At 39.6% G+C, this 24,353-nt stretch overlaps 1 protein-coding gene across 1 annotated transcript in view; it reads right to left on the bottom strand.

The window, feature by feature from the left end:
- Window positions 1–24,353, bottom strand: part of NALCN (sodium leak channel, non-selective) — a 1,129,711-nt gene that overhangs the window by 497,921 nt on the left and 607,437 nt on the right. Inside the window, exon 17 of the mRNA XM_033948885.1 lies at window positions 10,128–10,269. Coding sequence (XP_033804776.1) covers window positions 10,128–10,269 — 142 coding nt within the window. The remainder of the gene's footprint in view (window positions 1–10,127; window positions 10,270–24,353) is intronic.

Here is a 24,353-nt window from a genome sequence, read left to right as displayed (position 1 = left end):
TTGGAGAGAGCCCTGGTGTTGATGCCCACATCGGATCATCTGAGTGATCGGATCGAAGAGGCTGTCACGTCCCGTGGTAGATCTGTTGAACTGGAAGTGGGATGGATTTTGGTTTATCTTTCTGCCTCGTCCTTGGGATGGATGGCACCTGGAAAGGTCTGTGTAGTGTCTAAAAGAAAGCTCGTTGGTTTGTCCCCAGCGCATGGTTCCGGAGTACTGTTTGAAGACTTCTGGTTCCGGAGCATGGTTTGAAGACTTCCAGTTCCGGGTTGGGGCGGAAGAAATGGCAATGTAGAGGTAATGGAAGCTAAGAGAGCTTTAGCTATGATGGTGAGTTCCACACAGACTGAAGCACTCGCTGAAGCTGAGCTTCAAACCGCTCTCAAGGCTGAGTTGATGTTGCCTTCCCTAGACCTTCGCAACATGCTCGTGATTAGCGTCCTGAACATGGAGTCGCTGGACAATGACTTGTTCCTGAGGCATGAATTACTGGCTTCCTGTTTCTCAGAGGCTCTTTGGGTGACAAAATGTGGCTCAGGCCCTGGTTGCTGCTGCAAAGTTAGTTTGTGAATGTTTCCAGACCCACTTCCTACACTGATACTTTATACGAACAGGTGATCCAAAAATTTCAGTCTGTCATCAAGTGAAATGAACCCACAATGGAAACAGTTTCTCAGTTTGCTCTGTAAAGGTATTCAGAATGGACAGCCCATTCTCATCTTTCAGGCTTCCTTCCAGAAATCTCAGGCGAGCCTTTGAATCACCAGTTCACTCGGTGCTTTCACCAAAGCAGCTCCTCACCCGTGAGCAACTTATTGAAAAGTATTTACGGGACACCAATTTGGTGGAAGAGTACCGTCGGGGATTCATCTAAAGGTTTACTCAGGAAGTTCCAATTGAGTTCAAACCTGGTGAGTCCTCCGGATATATTTCACTGTGAAGCCAAGATCCCAAACAACTCTTCTGGTTCAGGGGATATATCCTGAAGGGAAGAACAGCTCCTGAGTGACAGACTCCGGATGGGGGTTTCAGCTTTACCCTTGGTACTGGGGGGCCATCACAACGGCCAATAAGAAAGATTAAAGTGGCTTCCAATATTTTTGGGTCCCTGAAGATGCAGTTAGCAGATTTGTATACTAATATATATGACCTCTAGTGTACATGTTGAGAAGATTTGATGTATTGCCCTTGAAAATTTGATTTTGTGGTATGCTGCTCTGTCTTTGCGTACATTCTCTTTTCAAAGGTAGAACTGAAATGAAAGGTTTGATTAATAACATTCTCCTGATTTTAATAATAAATAATATATTAACAAAACTAATTGATTATTTTAGTTGGTTTCTAATTATACTTTATTAAATCTATAAGTATATTTTTATTTATGATTTGTTTCCTTAAATTAATAAGATAAAATGTAATTTATGAATGGTTGAGTTATATGAAATACAAAATAAGCTGAGTGGAGATAGAATGAAATATTAAAATGCATTTAAATTTTTTTATGTTATAAGATATTTTATTATATAATTGTTATCTAAAATGCATACATAAAATGAAACAGAGGAATGGATAAAATTAAATATATATAAAATATTTAATATAATGAATGTAGGATTGATAAATTTTGTAAATTAATTAAATGGAATTCTTAGTTTTAAGAGATTTGATGTACTGAAATATTGTAATACATTTATGGTTTGAAATTAATTTACTATTTTAAAGGGTAGTGTAATGGGAATTCTAATGTATTTTTTTACACTTAGATTGATATTGTAAATATAAGGTAATTTCTATTATACATTTCTTTATTAGAATGAATTTATGTAATTTTATGTAATGGGTTTGGGATATAATTAAATGAATAATTAAGAGGGGGTTTAATATATAGATTGATTGATGTGTATGATGAAAAAAAATAGTGAAGTAGAATGCTTGGGGGAGGGGGTGGATGGCTGGTCTGACCTTATGTCTTCATGTTATTGTAATATAAGGGGGTAGGGAGAGGGGAAGGGATTTAGCAGTCATAAATATAAAATTTAAAGAATTAAGGGTAAGGGAGGATGTATATTGTAGATTAAGGGAAAAGTGTTTTACACAAGAAAATTATAAAAAGATAAAGTATTTGATGAAGTTTAGGTGTCATGGGAATAAATATCTTAATGGAGCTTAAATTATTTTTGTTAAATGTTAATGGCCTCAACCATCCAATAAAAAGGAGACTCATTTATCAGCCATAGAGTCCAAAAAGCTAGAGGAAGGCTAGGTAAAACATTGCTTTTTTTGCCCCAGCAAGAAAAAAGCAGGTGTAGCAATATTAGTGAGTAACAAATGTAATGCTACGTTTAAGTTGATTGCCGCTGATCCTGCAGGAAGATGGTTACATGTAGACATGAGCATGGGAAATACTACCGTGGCGCTATTCAATGTATATGCACCTAATTCAAACCAGATTTAATTTTTTTAATCTCTACAACAATTGTTGTTACCACTGGCTGCTTCTAAATTAGTTGTGGCAGGGGATTTTAATGTTGTTATGGATCCTTTAATGGACAAAAAACCTAGCAGAATTATGAAATCATTAGGATTAGATAATTTGGTACAAAATTGTGATTTGAAAGATATATGGTGAATATTTCATTTCAATGATCAGGAATTTTCATTTTGCTCTCATGTTCACAAATCATTTTCAAGAACAGACAACATATTTGCTTCAAATGCATTAATTCAGCAAGTAACACAAGCCTCCATTGATCCAATTATTTTATCTGATCATGGTGGATTATGGATTAAAATTAAAATAATGGACCAAGATGATAGTAAACCTGTATGGAGATTTGATAATATATTGCTAGCAGAACCAAGTTTTATAGAGGAAATACAATTGAAAATAAATGATTATTTTCAAATTAATAATTTGGAAAATATCTCAATAGAAACGTTATGAGATGCTTTTAAGGCAACTATGAGCGATCAAATTATTTCTTTTTCAGCATACATTAAAAAACAAATTAAAAAACAATTTTATAGTTTGGAACAAGATATAAAGATATTAGAATCAAAACTGATTGACAAATGGGAATACTCTACATTACAAAATCTCTTGAAAGCTAAAGGGAAATATAATGAGATCTCTTCTAAAATGATAAGGAAAGATTTATTTTCTCAACAGGTATTGTATTATGCAAATTCAAATAAGGCGGGAAGATTACTGGCAAATTATTTAAAAGCAAAAAAACAAAAAACAAAAGTAGTGATGATAAAAGACGAAAAAGAAAATGCTTTTTCACAAATTGGTCCTATTTTAAAACAATTTTTACATTTTTATAAAGATCTGTATTCTGAGCCTTATTTAGATAAAGAAAAGGATGGATTGGAATTTTTAAAATTAATCAAGGGGCCGAAGATTCCTGAGCATATAAAAGAAAGCTTAGAAAAGCTAATATCAATAAAAATTGCAAGCAGCATTGAAGTCTCTTAGAGTTGGATCTGCTCCAGGTGGGGATGGTTTTACAGTAGAGTTCTAAAAATCATTCCAAATTACCCTATTACCATATTTGTTAAATTTATATCAGACTCAACTATCTAAAGATTATATTACAGGTACCATGGCGGAATCATTTATTTGCCAAAGCCAAATAAAGATCCCACACTGGTTTCAAACTACAGGCCTATTTCTTTAATTAATATTGATGGAAAACTTTTAGCTAAAACATTGGCGATACGTTTGGCTAAAGCTCTCCCTTTTATTATTGGAATGCACCAAACAGGATTCATTGCTCAAAGACATTCTTCTAACAACACTAGGCTGACCTTGCATATGTTGAATTTATCAAAAGCCTTAGATGATCCGGCTTTTTCTGTATCCTTGGATGCAGAGAAGGCCTTTGATTGAGTTGAATGGATCTTCATGTATCAAGCGTTGGAATGGTTTGGTATTGGTTCAGGATTTATACAAATGGTTCAAACATATAGCTCCCCTGTTGCTAAATTGTATATTAATAATAATTTTTCAGAAGGTTTTAGGGTTGCAGAGGGGGGTTAGGCAAGGCTGTCCCTTATCTCCTCTGCTTTTTGATATTGTATTGGAACCCTTGTTATTAGCGATTCAACAAGAGAAGGAGATACAGGGTATTCCTCGTAGAGATCGGGAATATAAGGTCTCTGCTTACGCGGATGATATTTTGCTCTATTTGAAAAATCCTGAGACAACCATTCCTTGCTTACTTGAACTGATTGAGAAATTTGGAAAATTTTCAGGATACAAGATAAATTGGAGTAAATCGGAAATTCTTCCACTTAATGTCCACTGTACAAAAGGTTTATTTGATTCATTTCCCTTTCTTTGGAAAGAGGATGGAATAAAATATTTAGGCATTTAGATTAAAAATAGGCTGGAAGAAACAATGAAAATAAATGAAAAATCTTTATTACAGAAGGTAACAGAAATGTGTGAGCAATGGAATCCTTTATATCTTGTTATGCTATTTCCTTGGAAGGATAGTTTTCCTCTTGTTTCTCCAATTTCAATTCATAACACTCCCCTACAATTAGTTAAAAATGCAAAAATTTTAGGAGTAATCTTTGATAATAAACTCAATTATCATGATCATATTAGTAACATTGTGAAAACTACCTTTTATAGGTTACGTAAAATTCGTTCCATCTCTAAATTTCTCTGTCCCAAGGCACTTACTATATTGATTCACTCTTTGGTGATGTCTAAAATTGATTACTGCAATTCTTTATTCAAAGGAATTGCGCTATATGAAATTAAACGTCTACAAATTATACAAAATACAGCTATAAAATTAATAACTAAGTCTAAAAAATTTGATCATGTAACACCTCTCCTCAAAAAGGCGCATTGGCTCCCTGTTATTCATAGAATCACTTATAAGTTATGCATAATTATTTTTAAAACTCTAAACAATAAGACCCCTGCATTTTTATTTAGGTTACTTATTCCATATTCTACAAAGAGAACTCTAAGATCTAGTGAACAAAATCTGCTATCTATCCCTTCATTAAAAATTATTAATACAAGGAGACAATTTATTTTTTCATGTACAGCACCACAGACTTGGAACACCCTCCCTATTTTTTTACGGGAGGAGAAAGAGTTTGGGAAATTTAAAACTGAATTAAAAACCTTCCTTTTTAAAGATGCATTTTCAATATAATTTTATTACTGGAGTATTATGTTTTATTTTTGTTATACCTGTGTTACCTATTTCCCTTTTGTATTTTCCCTCAATGTTTCTTCTTTACTTTATGAATTGTATTTCATCCCTCCTTACCCTATGTTTAGTAATGTTAAAATTAGGAGCAATTTACCGCTATTTAAGTATTTGTATGTATTGTATTGTTTTCTAATAATTGTAAATTTTATAGTGTACATCGCTTAGAATGTTTGATTAAGCGATTAATCAAGTCACCTAATAAACTTGAAACTTGATCTTTCGTGGTGGGGGAGAGTCCATACTATTAAAATGATGATTTTGCCTGTGGTTTGTTATCAGATGGGTATGTTGCCGGTTTATTTTCAATGGTCCTTTTATAAAAAATTAAATAGAGGGGAGCTGCATTTGATTACCTGACTGGGATGCAGGAGGAGATCCTGAACGCTGCCCCGTGTTCCCGCAGCAGCGGCTGGGCCTGGAGGAGGAATCGGGCAGGCATTGAGGAAGACCCTTGACGTCATTAGGTCTGTCTTTCCTGTTTCGTGAATTTCTTTAAATTGGAAACCGCTGCCGTGGTTGCGAGCAACGAGGAGCCGGGGAGTTGGAGCTCAGGTTGTATAACTTTAATCTGTTACTATGGGTAAAAGGAAAATTAAGCCTAAGAGCTCAACACCTGCTGTTTCTGGTCCTAAGGATAGACACTTGACATTTTCTACAGAAATTTCTTCACGACCTTTACCTGATATGAATTCTCCCATATCAGGAGCATCGTTGAGCCCCCTCGAAAGGACACCCCCCTTCATCCAGTACCTTGTGATAGCGGGAATACTACTCCCGCTATATCTACTGAATTAGTGGTATCATCTACTCAGACAAGTAAACTAGACTTTACTGAAATACCTAAACCACTTGAATTTTCAGATGTAGTAGAAGATCAATCACTAGCAGTGGAAAAACAAGATATTACCCTTAAAGATTTATGGTTAGGTATTTCTAGAGTTGAAGGGTTTCTCAGAGAGTCAGTGAAACAAACAGTGGATTATTCACATTCAGTGTCTCAAAAGTTTGAGAATGTGGATTCTAACTTAAGTTCTTTGGATAAAAGACTAAGTGTGGTTGAAACTCAAAGTAATACATTGCAAGCTGTCTCAGTATCTGCTGTTAAGGATTCTACGGTGTTACATTCTAAAATAGAAATGTTGGAAAATATGCAGATAGAGAGGAATCTACGCTTGGTTCATTTTTCAGTGACTCACTTATTATCTCCTGAAATTTTGTTAAGGAAGTTTTTTAAAGAAATACTGGGATTACCCAATCCGGAGAATTTCCCAATTAATAATTGTTATTATATTCTGCAAAAGAAAATACAATCCGACCAGGAGGTGGACCACCTGGTAACAAGTGAAATAAATCTAACAGAGTTTCTGGAAGATACTCAGTATGTTATTCAGAGTAGGTCCACCATGGTAATAACATGCATGAGTGAGATAGATAAAATGTTAATTATGAAACTTTACTTTAAAAATAGGTTGCTAAAATTCTGTGGAGATTTGGTTAGAATTTTTCCTGATGTCTCAAGTGCTACACAACTAAGAAGGAAATAATTTTTGAAATTAAGAACAAGAGTCTTAGCTCTTGAGGCATCTTTTTACCTAAAATTTCCATGTAAATGTCTTGTTAAATTACAAGCCTCCTAAATATGGCTATGGTACTGTTTTATTCTACCAGTCCCAAATAGTAATATAAGCAATTAAAGTTTGGACTAGTACAAGCAGTTTTACATATCGTTCATGAGTATACCTCAGCCCCACCACTCCACCGATGTACTATCTTTTGACTGCGTGGAGATTTAAGTGGTACTTCATCACTGGCTGCTCATATTTTACTCTTACTCTTAAACAGCATTATGAGTCGGGTGACACGCGCGTTCTCAGGAGACCCTTGATACAGCGCCGGCAGGTGCGAAACATGTCGGGTTAGACTCCCAGACGTTGGCTGATAAGCTAAGTATGCATACTATTTTTATAGTAGAGATAACATTCTTTCACAAAAATGCACAAAACATTATATATATAAAAAAATATGAGCAGCCAGTGATGAAGTACACTTAAATCTCCACGCAGTCAAAAGATAGTACAGCGGTGGAGTGGTGAGGCTGAGGCATACTCATGAACGATATGTAAAACTACTTGTACTAATCCAAACTTTAATTGCTTATATTGTTAAATTACAAGACATTGAATATGTATTTTGGGATCCTATTCAATTGCAACAATTTCTAATAGCTCGAGAACAGAAATTATTTTTCCTTATTGTTTTAAATGATTCATCACTGAGAAATTGGTGGATTTAAGATTCCCAAATAGTAGGGAATGGTCAAGATTCATATGAATCGAGAACCAATTCTTAGTTTTCTTTATTTTTGTTAGTTCAAAAGTTGCATGTCTCCCCATTGTTTGTGGGCTTGAAAAGGAATGTTTGTGTTGTATAAATATTGTTTAAATCTTGGTGTATGTAACCTTTATCCGTGGTATCTTTTGATATTGTAAATCACTAAATTTATTAAAAAAAAAAAAAAAATTAAATAGCATTTTTATAAAATTTATTTGGCTGGGTAAATCTCCTAGAGTTGCTTTGGTATCTTTACAAAGGCCAATTTCAGAGGGAGGGGTAAATTTTCCCAATTTTTATAGGTATCATCAATCCTATATTTTGTGCCAGGGTATGTATTGGGTCCTCCCAGAGCTCATGGAAAAACTCCCAGATTGGTTGTGGTTAGAATGACAACTCATGTCTCCAATGCACCTTTGTCATGTGCTCAGTATCAAAATGCCTAGGTACAGTAAAGATAATAGAATATTAGCTGATACATGGAAAACAATGCGTTATGTAATTAATTTAACAACTATTCCAGTTTAAAAATCTACAAATCAATCTATATGGCTAAACTCCAAGATTCAAATTGGCAGAGAAAAGGTCGCCTGGAACCATTGGATGATAGCAGGAATACGTTTATTGGATGATGTTATCTCTAATGGTAAACTGCTTGAGTTTTCACAGTTGCAACATAAATATGGCCTCAATAAATCAGAAAGTTTTAGATGGTTGCAATTGAAGCAGGCCATTCAGGCGGGGTTCCCTGAGTGGAAAAACCTTAATTATCAATATAGTATGGAGTTCTTATGCTTTCAGGCGGTCTTCCTAGGTCACCAGGCTGCCCAGTGGTATAAATTGTTAACTGGACTTATTAAAAAGAAACCAAACACTGGTCTGAGAGACATTTGGAGCATAGAGATCAAACATCAAATTTCTGTGTCTAAATGGACACAAATTTGGACTTGAAGGATGAGATGTACAGTGTCAGCATCTATGAGACAAACATGGTTTTTTCTGTTACATAGAGCATTATGGACCCCTGTTCGGTTACAAAAATTGGATAGCTCTAAGTCTAATAAATGTTGGCACTGCCATCTTGAAGCAGGGACTTTAGATCATTTGTTATTCTACTGTCCATATGTTATACCTTTTTGGAAATCAATTTGGGACCAAATTAATTGTTTATTAAATAATCCAGTGGCATTGTCATATGATACTGTGCTGTTTGGTATGGCAATGAGAGCAAAAAGTCAGATTTCTTCAAATAATAACAAATTATTACTTATAATGACTGGGGCTACCATTCAACAAATTACTTATAACTGGAAGAACTGGAGTAGACTAAATTATAATTTTTGGTGGAATTCTCTATGTCATATATATAAAATGGAAAGATTTATTGCAATACAGAGAGGGTGTTTTAGGAAATTTCAAGATGTGTGGGATCCATTAACAAAATATTGTACTGATTAGATGACATTTTTCCCCTTAAATTTACAGGTTCCAATTATGAGGGAGAAGGGGGAATAATTTTATTATCTTATTATTGTACAATGTATTTGTTTATATAATAGGAAGGGTGGGTGATAATAGTATATTATTTGTTCTCTTGATGATTATTAAGTGATATATTTGTTATTAATTTGTTTTAACATATTGATACACTTATTGTATGTTTAAAAATGAATAAAGAATTTAAAAAAATAGTGCGTTTTATGCAGTATTTTATGTTCAATCAATTGTATTGTACTATCTAAGTTTGAAAATCAATAAAAGATTTTTAAAAATCAGTAACATGGTCATACTTCTTTAAATTGAAAATCAATCTAACTGCTGTATTCTGAATTATGCGTAGTCTATGAAGGTTTTTCTAAGTAACCTTGCACTTAGGCAGTACCTTCTAGAATAGCGTGTACATAGACATAGGTGCCTATCAATTAATGACTTATAGCTCTAGGTGGCAGCTTATAGAATTGCCCTAAGTGTGCTTACTTTTTAAGAAGAGTACATGCTATAATCAAATGGCAATTTGTCACAAATGAAAAAACATCCTTTTTGAAAATAATTGCAAACTCAAGAAAAAATAAATAAAAAACGGACATCCAAGGGTATATTTTTGGGTTTTCTTGAAGCTCTATTCATAAATAAAAAACACAAACAGGTTTTAGACTTCATAAATTGCATCCATTTGTCAGTAGTCTAAGATATACAAAAGTTTATTTAAATTCAAAATCAGTAAACCTTTATGATGAAAAAAAAACCCATTTACAGGTCTGCTTTCACCTTCCATAAAAGACTAAAATAAGTGAGGTATAGTTAAACTTTCCCAGAAAGAGATGATTAATCTGTGGGAAAGCCCAAAGGGTGACTCCTCATTTTAATCTCCAAGAAAAAAAAATCCTTGTTAGAGTACTAAGCCAGAAATATTTGAGAATAAGTTAAAATATACTGGTATACTTAAACACAGTGGATCTGAATTTTCCCACAGCTATGAAAGTTTCAAACATCAAGGTTTCTTTCTACCAATATTAGTGTTACAACAAGAAAACAGCAGGTTACAAGAATTCTTACCTTTTGATCAATATATTTGTTTTCTTCAATACCAGACCTTTTTGAATGGTCACATGAAGAAGAAGATGCTGAAGGTAGTCTTCGGAGCAAGCAGCTTGTATCCTGCTGCTGACGGTCAATAAACTGTTTCATGAAACTTTCCCTTGTGTAAAACAAAGCATTTTGGTTGTTAATAATAAAAGAGTAAATGAATGTGGAATGTTATGCCATGTTTTTTGTAATTATGAATTAAAAAAACACATAGATATAATAATGTTCATTTAGGTTAGATCAGGGGTAGGCAATTCTGGTCCTCAAGAACCACAGGCAGGTCAGGTTTTCAGGATATCCACAATAAATATGCATGAGATAGATTTGCATGTCAAGGAGGCAGTGCATGGAAAGGAAAACGGTGGAGAGGAAAACGGTGACTGAGTTCAAAGAAGTGTAGGATGAACACAGAGGATCTAGAATCAGAAAATAATATTAAATATTGAACTAAGGCCAGTACTGGGCAGATTTGCACGGTCTGTGTCTGTATATGGCCGTTTGGGGGAAGATGGGTTGGAGAGGGCTTCAATGGCTGGGAGGGTTTAGATGGGATGGAGTAGGTTTTAACGGAGATTTCGGCAGTTGGAACCCAAGCACAGTACCGGGTAGAGCTTTGGATTCTTGCCCAGAAATAGCTAAGAGTAAAAATTTAAATTGAATCAGGTTGGGCAGACTGGATGGACCATTCGGGTCTTTATCTGCCGTCATCTACTATGTTACTATGCAAATCCATCTCATACATATTCATTATGGATATCCTGAAAACCTGACCTGCCTGTGGTTCTCAAAGACTGGAATTGCCTACCCCTGGTTTAGATGTAAGAAAGCTTCCCCCCTCCCCATGAGGGTTTAAGGAGGTAGGGTACATAACATGGCAGTGGTTCATTCAAGAGGAATGTGGGTTATGGTCATAGGTGCCAGCTCTGTGGGTGCTATGGGTACCAGAGCACCCTCAACATTTCCCCTGTAAGTGTAGAGCAATCTCCATTCTGCAGAGTTATAGGAAAACTCAAGAAGTGCTTCAGTATCTTAGTTAATGCCCCCTCCTCCCCTCCAGCCTTTTGGTTAGTGTCTATCCAATAGACTGCAAGGAAGGAGGGAGCTGCTGTAGCCTAGAAGTTGCCAATGTGAAAGGCAAGTAGAGCAGACTGATGCCAACAAAAACCTCCCACAGCAATTCAGATAACTTTATTGAAATGACAATTTTACCTTTTTTGCTAAAGTAATACCTATAGCAGTTAAAGTAAAAATAAAATAAAAATAGGTAGGTACTGGGAGAGGAATAAAGGGAGCAAAGAAGGTGTGCAAGGAATAGAAAGAGGTCACTGGTTAGAAGAGGCAATGCTGCTCTGAAATGCTGGCAGAAAGGAGCTGTAAGGTAGAAACAGGATGTGAGGTGAGAGTGAGAAGAATTCAGGAAGAGAGCAAGGGCTGTGTAGGGAAAGGTTGCTGGGAAAAGGAGACATGATCTGAAAGAGAGGAAGAAAAGCAAATATCTGCTCTCCATCTCTTTCTCTGTGCAGCTTGTGGCTTCTCTGTGTGGGTCTGGGAAACATGCAGCCCAAGGAAACGGAGAGGGGGGTGGGTCATGGTGGCCAGGACAGACATGAAAGCTAGAAAAGGGAGAGAAGTGGAAAAGAGAGAAAACCTAGAAGAAAGTGAGAGAGAAGTTGTAGAGAGAAACTATTGTTATTTTGTACATCGCTTTGGTTTTAAGTGGTTTATACATTTTTTAAATAAATAAATGATGTATTGTCCAAAAATAGCATTGCAACAAGCAGGAAGAGGTTGGGCTGAACTACTAAGCCCTGGCTTTTCATTCCCACTCCCAGAACATCTCTGCTACAGACTGGCTTTTAGAGTGTTTGACCTGTGTGGCTGTGAAGGGCACCATGAATGAGGGGTATTGCTGTAGTGGTGTGCCACCCCCATATCCTTCCATATCACGTGGGCCAGGGAAAGAGGGATTAGAGGTATAATGATGCTGAGCAGAAATTGCTTTAGGCTGCTATTGCCTGTACCTGTAACTGTGGCCTCAGGAGAGAGAAGTTTCTCACATTTAACGTTATTGAAGAACTACTTGCATTCACCAATGTTACAAGATCATCTGAATAGTCTGGATGAGATCTCAATTGAGCAAGAAATTTGTCACAAGCTGAACTTCTCTACAATAACTGAAGATTTTCTAGTGTAATGTGTTTAGTAGTCCTAAACGAAAGGGTTGTGCATCTGAACTCACAAGTTGCTTGCAGAATGCAACAATCATTTATTTATCTAAAAATTTATATACTGTATATTACCTATATTTAAACTCCGCCTCCTTTCCAGGCAGCTGCTCCTGCCCCCTCAATTTCTTTCTGCAAGCAAGCTGCTTAGAAATGTTTCTGCTCTGCGGTTTTATTATTTTTTGGTATTTTTTCTTATTGTTTGGTTGGAGGTTTGGTGTCCAGAGGATCCTCTCAATTTTACTTAAAATCAATAGTGATGGACCTCTCAGGACTTCCTACCCCTATATCATGCCAGGCTTGTGCTGGATGGTCGGCTCTCATCCCTCTCCAGCCTCCAAGAAAGTACAATGATACCAGGACAAGGGCAAGCGCCCCCCCTCCAAGATAGGAGGAAGGCTGTCGGCCTATTGGTCAGTCTGGGTTCAGATTAGCGCAGACCATTGGGTACTAGTTGTTCAATAAGGTTATAAATTGGAGCTCTGTGCCTCTCTTCCAAACATTTTTGTAGATTCTCTAGCCGGCCAGTCAGAGTCCGGGCAATGGTGCAAAGGCTACTGGACCTTTGTACCATAGATCCAGTCCTGGATGAAGAATAGGCCTCAGAAAGATACTCCATATACTTCATTGTACCAAAGAAAGGCTCAGATGACTGGAGGCCTTTTCAAGACCTCAAGACAGTCAATGCTGCACTTAAAGTGTCATACTCCCACATGGAGACTGTTCGGTTGGTCATAGCCTCCCTTGATTTGACGAAAGCCTATCTCCACATTCCCATTTTTCCAGCCCACAGGATTTATTTGCAGTTTCATGTGCTGGAGCAGCATTTCCAGTTCTCTGCACTCCCTTTTGGCCTAGCAACGGCACCTTGAACCTTTACAAAGGTCATAGTGGTGGTAACAGTGCACCTCTGCATGGCAGGAATCCCATCCGGGCAGAAAGAAGAACGGCCAGTTTCAAATGTGGTCCAGCTCCTCCAGGATCTGGGATGAATAGTCAACTTCAAGAAGAGTCAGCTGGAGACGACTCACCATCTGGAGTACCTGGCAGTTTTGTTTGACATGGCCTTGGGCCAGGTTTTTCTTCCAAAGCCATACAGACTGAAGCTCCAGAAACAGATTTCGAACCTGCTACTGAGTCCAACTCCCAAGGCATGCCATTATCTGCAGATCCTGGGTTGGTGGTGGCAGCCATAGAGGTGCTACCTTGGGCAAAGGTACATGAAACCTCTCTAAGCCTCTCTCCTCTTGCTGGTCTCCTCAGACATTCGCTTCAGTAACTGCTTTCATGATTACCGAAAGAGAGGAACAGCCTGCAGTGGTGGCTGCAGAAAGCTTCCTTTTAAGGGGCATGCTTCTCTGCAATTTCTCCTGGGAGATACTAATGACTGATACTAGCCTTTACAGTTGGGGGGGAGGGATCATTGCAATGGACACCCAGTTCAGGGTTGTTGGTCACTGGCTCAGCAAAAATGGTCCATAAATTGCCTAGAACTCAGAGCCATTCAGTTAGCACTGCAGGCACTGGAGAAGTCTCTAGAAGGCAAGGCATTCAGGGTTTTTTCGGAAAATGAAAGCGGTAGCCTATGTTATCAGGCAATAAGGTTCCTGGAAGCACCCTGTTACACCTAGAAGCTAAAGTCTTATTTCGGGGGGCAGAAGTTCATTTGAAGGCTCTCTTGGCTGCACATGTAGTGGGATTGCAGGAAAAGGTACAGTAGTAGGCCGAGTTTCTCAGTTGGCAGACTCTCGATCTGGGTGAATGGTTACTGTCCCTCCAGCCGTTCAACTCCATTGTTCGGCAGTGAGGGTTTCCACAGAGGTATCTGATGGCCTCAGCAGTAAACACAAAGGCAGCTCACTTTTACACTCGAAGATAAGAGTCTGGAACCATGGGGTTGGACATTTTAATCCAACCATGGCTGGAGAAAGGACTCTTGTACATGTTTCCCTTGTGGCCCATGCTAGGTTGAGCCATTCACAGGATTGCAAATCATTCATATTTGGTAGTATTAGTGGCATCCTAGTGGAGCCTGATTGGTCTTGCAGACCATGGAATCTAGCGGATCTAGCTTGCCTCCAGATTGACGAAGGCCTCAGCCTAATGATTCAAGTAGATCTTCTCACTCAGGGGCTGGTTCCTATAGAGAATCCAAAACTGGGTTTATGTCATGGTTCCTCAGATGTGGTTGTTGCCACTCTTCTTAGAGCTAAGAAGATCAACGGTGGCAGCCTATGCTAAGGCCTGTAAAACCTTTCACCACTTGTGTGCTGTGGATGATATTGTGACAAACCTAGCACCAGCACTAGTTTTGCCCCTAATAGGATCTGGTGCAGAAGAGCTGACCAGGTTAATTCTGGTGACTAACTGGAGGCTGACCTCCCTTGCCCATATGACCAAAGCAGTGGTGATCTGGATCAGTGGCAGGCAGACTGGCAGCAACAGCAGGCTGTTCATAAGTCAGCAAGGGCAGCCAAAGATAAACTAGGTGAGCCTAGGAAACCCAGGCAGTACAAACAAGAAAAGCCTGCAGTAGCACCAAAGCCCATCCCCCTCTACAGGCTGAAGGGGATTGGCTGTGGACTGATTAAAAGCAGGCTGAAGCAAACAGCAAGGGGAGGAGAGAATGATGAAGGTGAGTCACTCCAGCAGCCCAAAGCAGCGCAAGAGCTTTGGAGCCAGGAAGGAAGGACAGAGGTTCCAGATTGGCCAATGCAGCAGGTGGAAGAAAGCCTCCCCACCTCAGACTTCCAGATTCCTGAATGTGTGGAAGGTATGGAAGTACAAGACGCTGGCCCTATGCTAGAGAGCCAGATAGAACTCATGGACACTAACTGAAAGACAGTGAGTAGCTGAGAAGCAGCTGGTGTGTTTTTCCTTTCTCTCTTTCTGAGCAAGAAATGCCTTAGGAATTTACTGCCTGTCTTTGAGCTAATCATTATTTGTGGTGTGAGAAGTATACTTACCTGAATGCTGATAACTGTCTTTCCTAAAGTAAAGTTTGCAGCTAAAGAACTTGGGAACTGAATAAATGGGTTTTTGTTTTGAAACCTTACTGTGGCTACCGTTTTTCCTGGTAGTGTAATCACCTGATTTCCCACAGCGGTGCTGCCTTCCAAAAGGTAGCTGCAGTGAAATTAATCTCTGAGCCAAGCTGTGCTGTGGCTTGCTGCCTAACTAAGTACATAACTTTTGCTGCTATAAGAATTATATGGACTTTATATGTCTGCTGGAAAGCTATCTTTCTGAGACAAATACCTCTGAGAGGAAGTTTGGGATTTTGTTTTTGAATATCAGTATAAATTCATTGCTGAACCAGAGTGCAAGAACTCAAGCAAGACAATCTGTATTTGGATTAGTACCTTTATTTTGTTTTGAAGCTGAATTTGTGAAATGCTGCAGATATTTGTCTTTTTGTTACACCTTTTTGGACCACCAAGGTCAGAATAAAATCCATTATTCTTTCTTAAAGAACTCTGTCTGAGGTGTGGTGACTTGAAGCCAGTACTTACCTTGTGTTCTCCCAGGCCTAGGCAGTTTCCTAGGGCCATCCAAAAATCCTGAAGCTACCCATGGTCATAGGGGACACGCCAGAGCATGTCACAGTTGAGCTCCGCTCTGAGGAGTGCTTGTGACAATACAAACTTCAATTTCGGTAGTCCTGGACTTTTTGCAAGAGAGACTTTAGAAGGGTCTGTCAGTCATATTGCAGAAAGTGTAGATAGCAGGCCTTTCCTGTTTCCAAGCTTGGGGGAAAAAGAGGATCTCTGGCCTCTCACCCAGATGTCGACAGATTCATTAAAGGCGCTCTTCGTTTGCACCCTCCGGTGTGTCTCCAATTTACATCCTAGAATCTTAACACCGTTTTGCAAGGTCTCAGTAACACCCTTTATGGGAGGCTTCCCTTCTGGATCTTACGGTCATTACAGTGTTTTTGATGGCGATTACATTGGAGAGATGAGTCTCTGAGTTACAAGCTCTGTCCTGTAGGGAGTGGTTCCTTAAGATTATGGAAGCAAGACTTTCCTTATGCACAGTTCCATCTTTCTTATCAAAAGTAGTCTCTGCCTTTCACATCAATTAGGAACTCCGTTTGCCTGCTTTTCACCATATGGGGGTCTAAGAAAAAGGATTAAGCGTTGGATTTGCTGGCTGTCAAGCGAGTGCTTCTCCTGTACCACAAAGTTACCAATGATTTTCGCATATCAGATCACTTTTTTTTTTGACCAGTCATGCTAAGGGAGGCTGGTGTCTAAGGCCTTGATTTCCAGATGGATTAAAATGGCCATTATGTCCACTTATGTGGGCTGTGGTAAGCAGCTGCCAATTGCATTTAAAGCATACTCCACCAGAGAAGTTGCTACCTCATGGGCGCAGACTCGGATGGTTTCGCTGGAGGCAATCTATAGAGCAGCTACATGGTCTTCCTTCATACCTTTACCAGATTCTAGAGAGTAGATGAATAGATGAAGCATCACTTTCAGGTCCTCCATTTTGAAGGCAAGCTCAGTGAGCCCACCCTAGTCTGAGGGGACTGCTTTAGTATGTCACTAGCATTCAGACCTACTAGACACACTGCACTAGAAAGAAAGATTAGATTCTTACCTCAATAATCTTCTTACTTGTAGATGCATCTAATAGTACTCAAGCCCAAACCTGTAAGTGGGCTTTGCCTGCCTTCTGCCTTGGGATCAGTCTGGCTTTGGAGACTTCTCTCTTTCTCTCTCTCTCTCTCTCTGATAAACGGAAAATACCCCAAAAAATCTCCACAACATGCAAGAAAGTAAAGCCTGGTCTAAGCCTCTGCTTGATAGCAGGACATGCAAGTAGCTCCGGACTCTATATAATATTAGAGTTAGTTGCATGTGGTTTTGGTATCTGTTTAGATCAATTACTTCAATGTTATAATGTTCATTGATATGTTTATTACAGAGCAGAACAGAATTGTCATGTTGGGGATTTTTTTCCCGTTTTCCTTCTTCAAATTATGTCCTTGATTGCGTTTGTACAAACTGAGAGGGTAGGAACAGTTGCCTGGGAAGGAAGCAGAGTTCAAAGATGACTGACAGCATTCTACAAGCAACTTACGACTTCAGGACTATTAGACACATCTACAGGGCCGCCATCAGGGCAGTACTACCAGTCCTGCATTCAGGGGCCCGGAGCTGACAGGGGGCCAGGGCTCCCCCAGGGTCCTAGGCCACCATAGCACAAATTCCTGTATTATGCTTCTGCTGTGCACAACAATAAACAATAAACACTGCTGTCATACTTTTTTTGTCCTTTGCCGATTTCCTGATAGCACCCCCCCGGACAAAAGTGGATCTGTCTACCTGGCCCGCGGCCGCAGCCGGCGATATACTAGGTGCGTGCCTCTCGTCTCCTGACTCCTTCACCAAGGCCCGCCCTGTCTCCATTCCGATTAGCTTGGGCTTAGGGTGCCTAGCCAATCAGGAGACACATCACTTGCCTGCCACTGAATCTGCGAGAGCGGGTCGGCCGGATGACGTCGCCACGTCTCTAGGAGGACAGGACGAGAGGAGCAGCACGAGGAGCTGCAGAACTAGTAAGGCAGTGATCAATTTAAACATGCACCTTTCTTCCTCCATCCCATAACACACACAGCCTGGTGGTGATGATTATCAGATTGATTCATGAATATATAATGTTGTTATGAGTGTGCACCTCTTCCTTCCAAAGTCTGTGAAATGTAACATGCTGTATGTGACATGCTAAGGAGGATGGGAAGGAAGAGGTGCACACTCATAACATCATTATATATTCATCCATAGCTGCATGTTAATGATGTGCTCATATGCACTTATTTATCATCATAACATATACATCATCATTAACATGCAGCTGTGGATGTATAAGGATAGGCTGAGGAGGATGGATGGGAAGGAAGGAAAGTGCACATATCAACATATCGTACATTTTTAACATGCATGATGCAGCTATAGGCAAGCTGAAGAGGATGGGATCAGATGTTCAGATAAGCGCTCAGATGTGTATGTTTAGATATGCGCTCACATATACAGTCAGACGTGTATGTTCAGATATGCGCTCAGATGTGTATGTTTAGATATGCACTCAGATGTGCATGTTTAGATATGCGCTCACATATACAGTCAGATGTGTATGTTCAGATATGCGCTCAGATGTGTATGTTTAGATATGCGGTCAGATATGTATGTTCAGATATGTGCTCGGGCAGATATGTAAGGGCTAGCAGACACATTAATTATTTTGTCAGATCAATCAGTTCTGATCAATTAAATAATCGATTGTACATGATTTTGTATATTTTTATTAATCCGTTTGATCAATATCGATCGGAATTGAATTGAAGGTTGAAATTGGAGAGCTATTGCAAAAACTTGCCAATCTGACAATCAGAACTGGACAGATACCAGAGGACTGGAAGATAGCGAATGTCACGCCAATTTTCAAAAAGTGATCGAGAGGGGAACTGGGCAACTACAGACCTGTGAGCCTTACATCTGTCTCTGGAAAGATGGTTGAAGCACTGATCAAGGATAGCATAGTCCGGCACCTAGATACACACAACTTAATGAAACCCAGTCAACATGGGTTCAGGAAAGGGAAATCATGTTTAACGAATTTACTTCAATTTTTTGAGACCGTGAACAAGCAAATTGATAGTGGAATGCCAGTGGACATAATATATTTGGACTTCCAGAAAGCATTCGACAAAGTTCCACATGAAAGACTTCTCAGGAAACTACAAAGCCATGGAATAGAGGGAGATATACAAAGGTGGATAGGCAAATGGCTGGAAAACAGAAAGCAGAGAGTGGGCATAAATGGGAAGTTCTCAGACTGGGAGAAAGTGACTAGTGGTGTGCCCCAGGGCTCGGTGCTTGGGCCGATCCTATTTAATATTTATATCAATGACCTGGAAGACGGAATATCCAGTGAGATCATTAAGTTTGCAGACGACACAAAGCTATGCCGGGCAATCAGATCGCAGGAGGATAGCGAGGAACTCCAGAGCGACTTGTATCAGTTAGAGAAATGGGCAGAGCAATGGCAGATGAAGTTCAACGTGGAGAAATGCAAAGTAATGCATTTAGGTAGTAAGAATAAGGAACACGAGTATAGAATGTCAGGCGCAACTCTGGGTAAGAGCGAACAAGAAAAGGACAAAGAAAGCAAACAGAATGTTAGGCATGATAAAGAAAGAAATCACGAGTAGATCGGAGAAAGTCATAATGCCGCTTTATAGAGCAATGGTCAGACCACACTTGGAATACTGTGTCCAACATTGGTCTCCCAACCTAAAGAAGGATATAAAACTGCTGGAGAGGGTGCAGAGACGAGCAACGAAGCTAATAAGAGGTATGGAGAACTTGGAATATGAGGAACGACTCAAGAAACTGGGACTGTTCTCCCTTGAGAAGAGGAGGCTGCGAGGGGACATGATCGAGACGTTCAAAATGCTGAAAGGCATCGATAAAATAGAGCAGGAAAATAAATTATTTACACTGTCCAACGCGACACGGACAAGAGGACATGGTTTGAAGCTAAGGGGGGACAAGTCCAGGACAAATGTCAGGAAGTTCTGCTTTACGCAGCGAGTGGTAGACGCCTGGAATGCTCTCCCAAAGGAGGTTATTAAGGAATCCACTGTGCTGGGATTCAAAGGCAAATTAGAGGCACATCTCCTTACGAGAGGCATAGAGGGATATGGGTGACTAAAACTACATCAGGTGTATACCTGACTGGGCCTCCGTGTGTGCGGATCGCCGGACTCGATGGACCACGGGTCTGATCCGGAGATGGCAGTTCTTATGTTAATTCTTTTTCTGTTCGATGGTATCCGATTAGAGCAGCTAATCCTGCAACAGAGACCTCCAGTGCAATTGTGATCTACTTCTGGCCTACAAAGGTCAAAAGAAATCCTTAACTGAGATTTTACATTCAAAAGTGAATTATAGCTACTAGTACTATTATTTATTAGTTATTTATTATGCAGATGTTTGTTAGTTTGTTATTAGTTCAGTATTAGACATATGTTAGTTTAGAATAGATAGGTATAGATTAGTTTAGGTTAGGTTAGGGCCCTGTTGAAAGAGTCTACCTTGACGTGGTTGCAGGCTTACAAATCTTTTGGTCAAAGAGTGCGGCGACAGAGAAAAGTATGTGTGTATTCGGCCCATGGAAGAAGGGGGAGTCGGGGGGGGGGGGAAAGGGGTGCATGGGGGACCCAATAGGATTACTCAGTAAGGGGCCCAGAAATTTCTGATGGCGGCCCTGCACATCTATAAGAAAAAAGATTATTGAGGTAAGAACCTAATCTTTCTTTGTCTCTGTAAAAGCAAGGAAGACCCACTAAGTGATTTTGTTAACATTTCAGATATTTTATACTGTTAAAGAAATCTGTTCCAATTTGTCTATTTACAGAATGTAGGGTATTTAAAGTTGTATTATTTGTGATAGTAATGGTGGTTGGAGATCAGGGGGGCAGGCAGATGAAGGAATTGGAAGGGCTACCTCCCTAATTTCTTCCCTGGGCCCCAGAATGTCTAAAACCAGCCCTGGTGGAAGGAGAATGACAAATGATTGAAATGATTCTCACAAGAACAGCTCTCCAGTAATTTCTCTCCATTGCAATTGTGTGAGAAGAAGGGGGTAGATAGCATGGAAATATGGAACTTATAGGCAGGATTTTTATAACATGCTCACTGGTTGGCTTTATTTGATTTATTGTGAATGTTTTATTTTTGTAAATTGCTTAGGGTTGTTAGATGTGTTGTCTAGAAATACTGTAAAAAATAAAATAAAATAATAATACAGTAAGTTGGTGAGTAATGGGCTGGTGGGCAACAGCCAATATAATGCACCACCACCTGCCCTTTTACTGCAAGAGAATGTACTGGTTATGAAGAGTGGAGGTAGGTGTTTCCTGAGCTTGAGGATGGTATGTAGGGAAAATAGGACATCTCCCTTTCAATTGGGGCACCTACATTACTAGGGGAGGGGGGAAGGAAGATGGCAAATCTCAGGATTCCAAAAACCACATACATCACTGCTGTGGAAACCTGAGTGATTTAGGGAAATATTTCAAAGAACAGTTATAGGAACCCTATAGTTTGGGGTAGGAAGAGTTTTACTATGTTACGAGGCTAATCCTATATGAAGCCACCTAGTTATAAACAGCAAGCATGTGTGTAAAGGACAGTATTCCAGTCATTTGTGTGAATTTATCAACATACTGTATAAGCTTGTAAATAAACAGTTTCTGGCAAAGCACTGTTATATCAATACATGCCAATATTCAGCAGTATGTACTTTGCAGGTGGGCATTCACATGGGATTGAGTGGAGTGTGGTTAATAAAAAGCTATAATCTAGACCAGGGGTGCCCAACGCGTCGATCGCGATCGACCAGTAGCTCAGGAAGGCAACTCGAGTCGATCGCACTCGTGTTGCCGTCCTGATCTACGGGCCGATCAGCCTTCCTCTCCAGTGTTCTCCCTAGGGCCTTTTAGCTGGGCGGTCCGCCCAGCTGTCATCTGCCGCTGCTGAACATTTAAAAAAAAACCCAAAAATCGGCTTGGAGATTTCAGCCCCTAGCGAACTTATGCTCCGGGCTCTAACGTGTGTGTGCCGGCTTCTCTTCTCTTCCCTCCGAAACCGGAAGTTATGTCCGGGGGGGGGGGGGTAGAAGGGAAGCCGGCATGCACATGTTGAGAGCCCTGAAGCAAGCGTTCGCTATGGGCTAATGCGGGAGACAGGTTAGTGAAGCATTTGTTCTTGTTCCTGCCGGGTCCTGCCTACTTTCTGTTTCCGCGAAGGCAGGACCCGGCAGCATTTCCCCCAATAGGTTGATCACGATCTTGGGCTGATCAGCCTTCCTCTTCCCGACGGCAGAATTGACGTCGGGGAGAGGAATGCTGGTTGGCCGAAGCAGGGAGAGCTTGGGGCCTGTTATTGGTGGTGTTTGGGTCCTGGTCCCCGATGGTAATGGCAGTGGCAGTGGCTTGGGGAAGGGCAGGGAGAAAGAAAGAAAAAGGGCAGGCAGGGATACAGAAGGAAAGAAGAGAAACAGAAAAAAATGAAAGGGAGGCAGAGAGAAAGAAAGGGCAGGGAAGAGGAAGGAAAAGTTGGGGGGAAGGAATGAGGTCTGGAGGAGAAGAAGCATACAGGCTAAAAGAAGGGAAGAAAAATTGTATGCACAGTCAAAAGAAGAAAGTGCAACCAGAGACTCATGAAATCACCAGACAAGGTAGGGAAAATGATTTTATTTTAAATTTAGTGATCAAAATGTGTCTGAATTTATATCTGCTGTCTATATTTTACACTAAGGTCCCCTTTTACTAAACCGCAATAGAGGTTTTTAGTGCAGGGAGCCTATGAGTGTCGAGAGCAGCGCTGGGCATTCAGCGCAGCTCCCTGCGCTAAAAACTGCTATCGTGGTTTAGTAAAAAGGGAGGGGGTATATTTGTCTATTTTTGTATGGTTGTTACTGAGGTGATAGTGCTTAGAGTCATCTGCTTTGACCTCTTTGAAAAACCCTGGAATAGGAATGATGATTAACATTTTCTATGCATACAGTGTGCTTTGTGTTTTTTTTTTTAATTTTATTGTTGGTAGATCATTTTGACTTGGTCATTTAAAAAGTAGCTCGCAAGCCCAAAAAGTGTGGGCACCCCTGATCTAGACACATTCTTTAATAATTTAGACACCAGTATTAGACCAACTCTGTGGATGGTACAAGAGTATGCATCTATAATATAAATGCACATTTGACCTGTTATGCCAATATTCTATAAAGAAAAGTAAGAGGGAAATTCTATAAAAGATACATAAAGATAGGTGCCATATAGGCACAAAAATAAATAGTAACTTAATTAGTATATTAGCTTCATTATTAGATTTAATAAGCTCATAATTGAAAAAAATAAAATTAATTGGGTGATAGGCGCTTATCTTCTTAGACACTATTCTACATCGTACCTAAGGTGCCTTTATCATGTCTAAGGTACCTAATAGGCACCTATGTTTTAGGCACCCATGATTCTGTAACGCGTGCCTAAGTGTGATTGACATGAAATAGCTGCATACCTTTAGGCGCCTATCTTTTTGGCACCTGATTATAAAATCTGTCCCTAAGGCCTTGATTCAATAAAGGGCACCTATGTCCTACCAAATGTTGAGTGGGACTTAGGCATTCAAACTAAGTGGTTAATGAGCCATTTAAGGGTCTTAACGAGCGATAACTGGAAGATAGGAACAGGGCATTTACCCATTGAGCCACAGCAGCTTCCATAATGTCTTTCTTCCTCACATCTGATATGATAGCTTAAGTATCTGCTAAGCTATGATCTTTTCAGATATTTTCACCTTCACATGGCTAGGATCACTGAGCTCTCATGGTAGGAACCCCCCATGACTGAAAGGAAGCAGCTGTAGCTCAATGGGTAAAATCCTGTGCTCATCTCCCATAGGTCATGAGTTCAAACCCAGCCCATATATGCTCAAAAATAGACCTCTTTTACAATGTCTATAGGACTTAGTTTTACAATTGCTATGCAACTTGCTAGCTCATTGTGTAGCACACTGGTTAAACCTACAGCCTTATACCCTAATGTTGCTAGTTCAAATCCCAGTCATTCTCTCTGACAGAAGAGAAATAAAAGCATTAAATGGATCCAACTCCCAGTATCACAATTATAATGAAAAACACCATTCTAATAACGTCATAATAATAAAATATTATAACATTAAGGACATTGTTTGGACATCTAACTCTCGCCTAAAACCCGATTCTCTGAAGGACGTCTCAAAATTTGGACGTCTAAACAGTGCTGAGTGTCGCTGAGCGCAATTCTATAAAGTACGCCTATCTTGGACGTCCAAACTGCGCCTAACTTTAGATGCGCTTTGCAGAATCAGGGCCTAAATGCCTACTTTTCTCTATTGAATAGACTTTAAATAGGCACATT

Source organism: Geotrypetes seraphini, chromosome 6 (assembly GCF_902459505.1).
Source record: "Geotrypetes seraphini chromosome 6, aGeoSer1.1, whole genome shotgun sequence".
Taxonomy (NCBI): Eukaryota; Metazoa; Chordata; class Amphibia; order Gymnophiona; family Dermophiidae; genus Geotrypetes; species Geotrypetes seraphini.
Note: the sequence above shows the minus strand (reverse complement) of the source record. Positions and strands in the feature narration are given on the sequence as shown.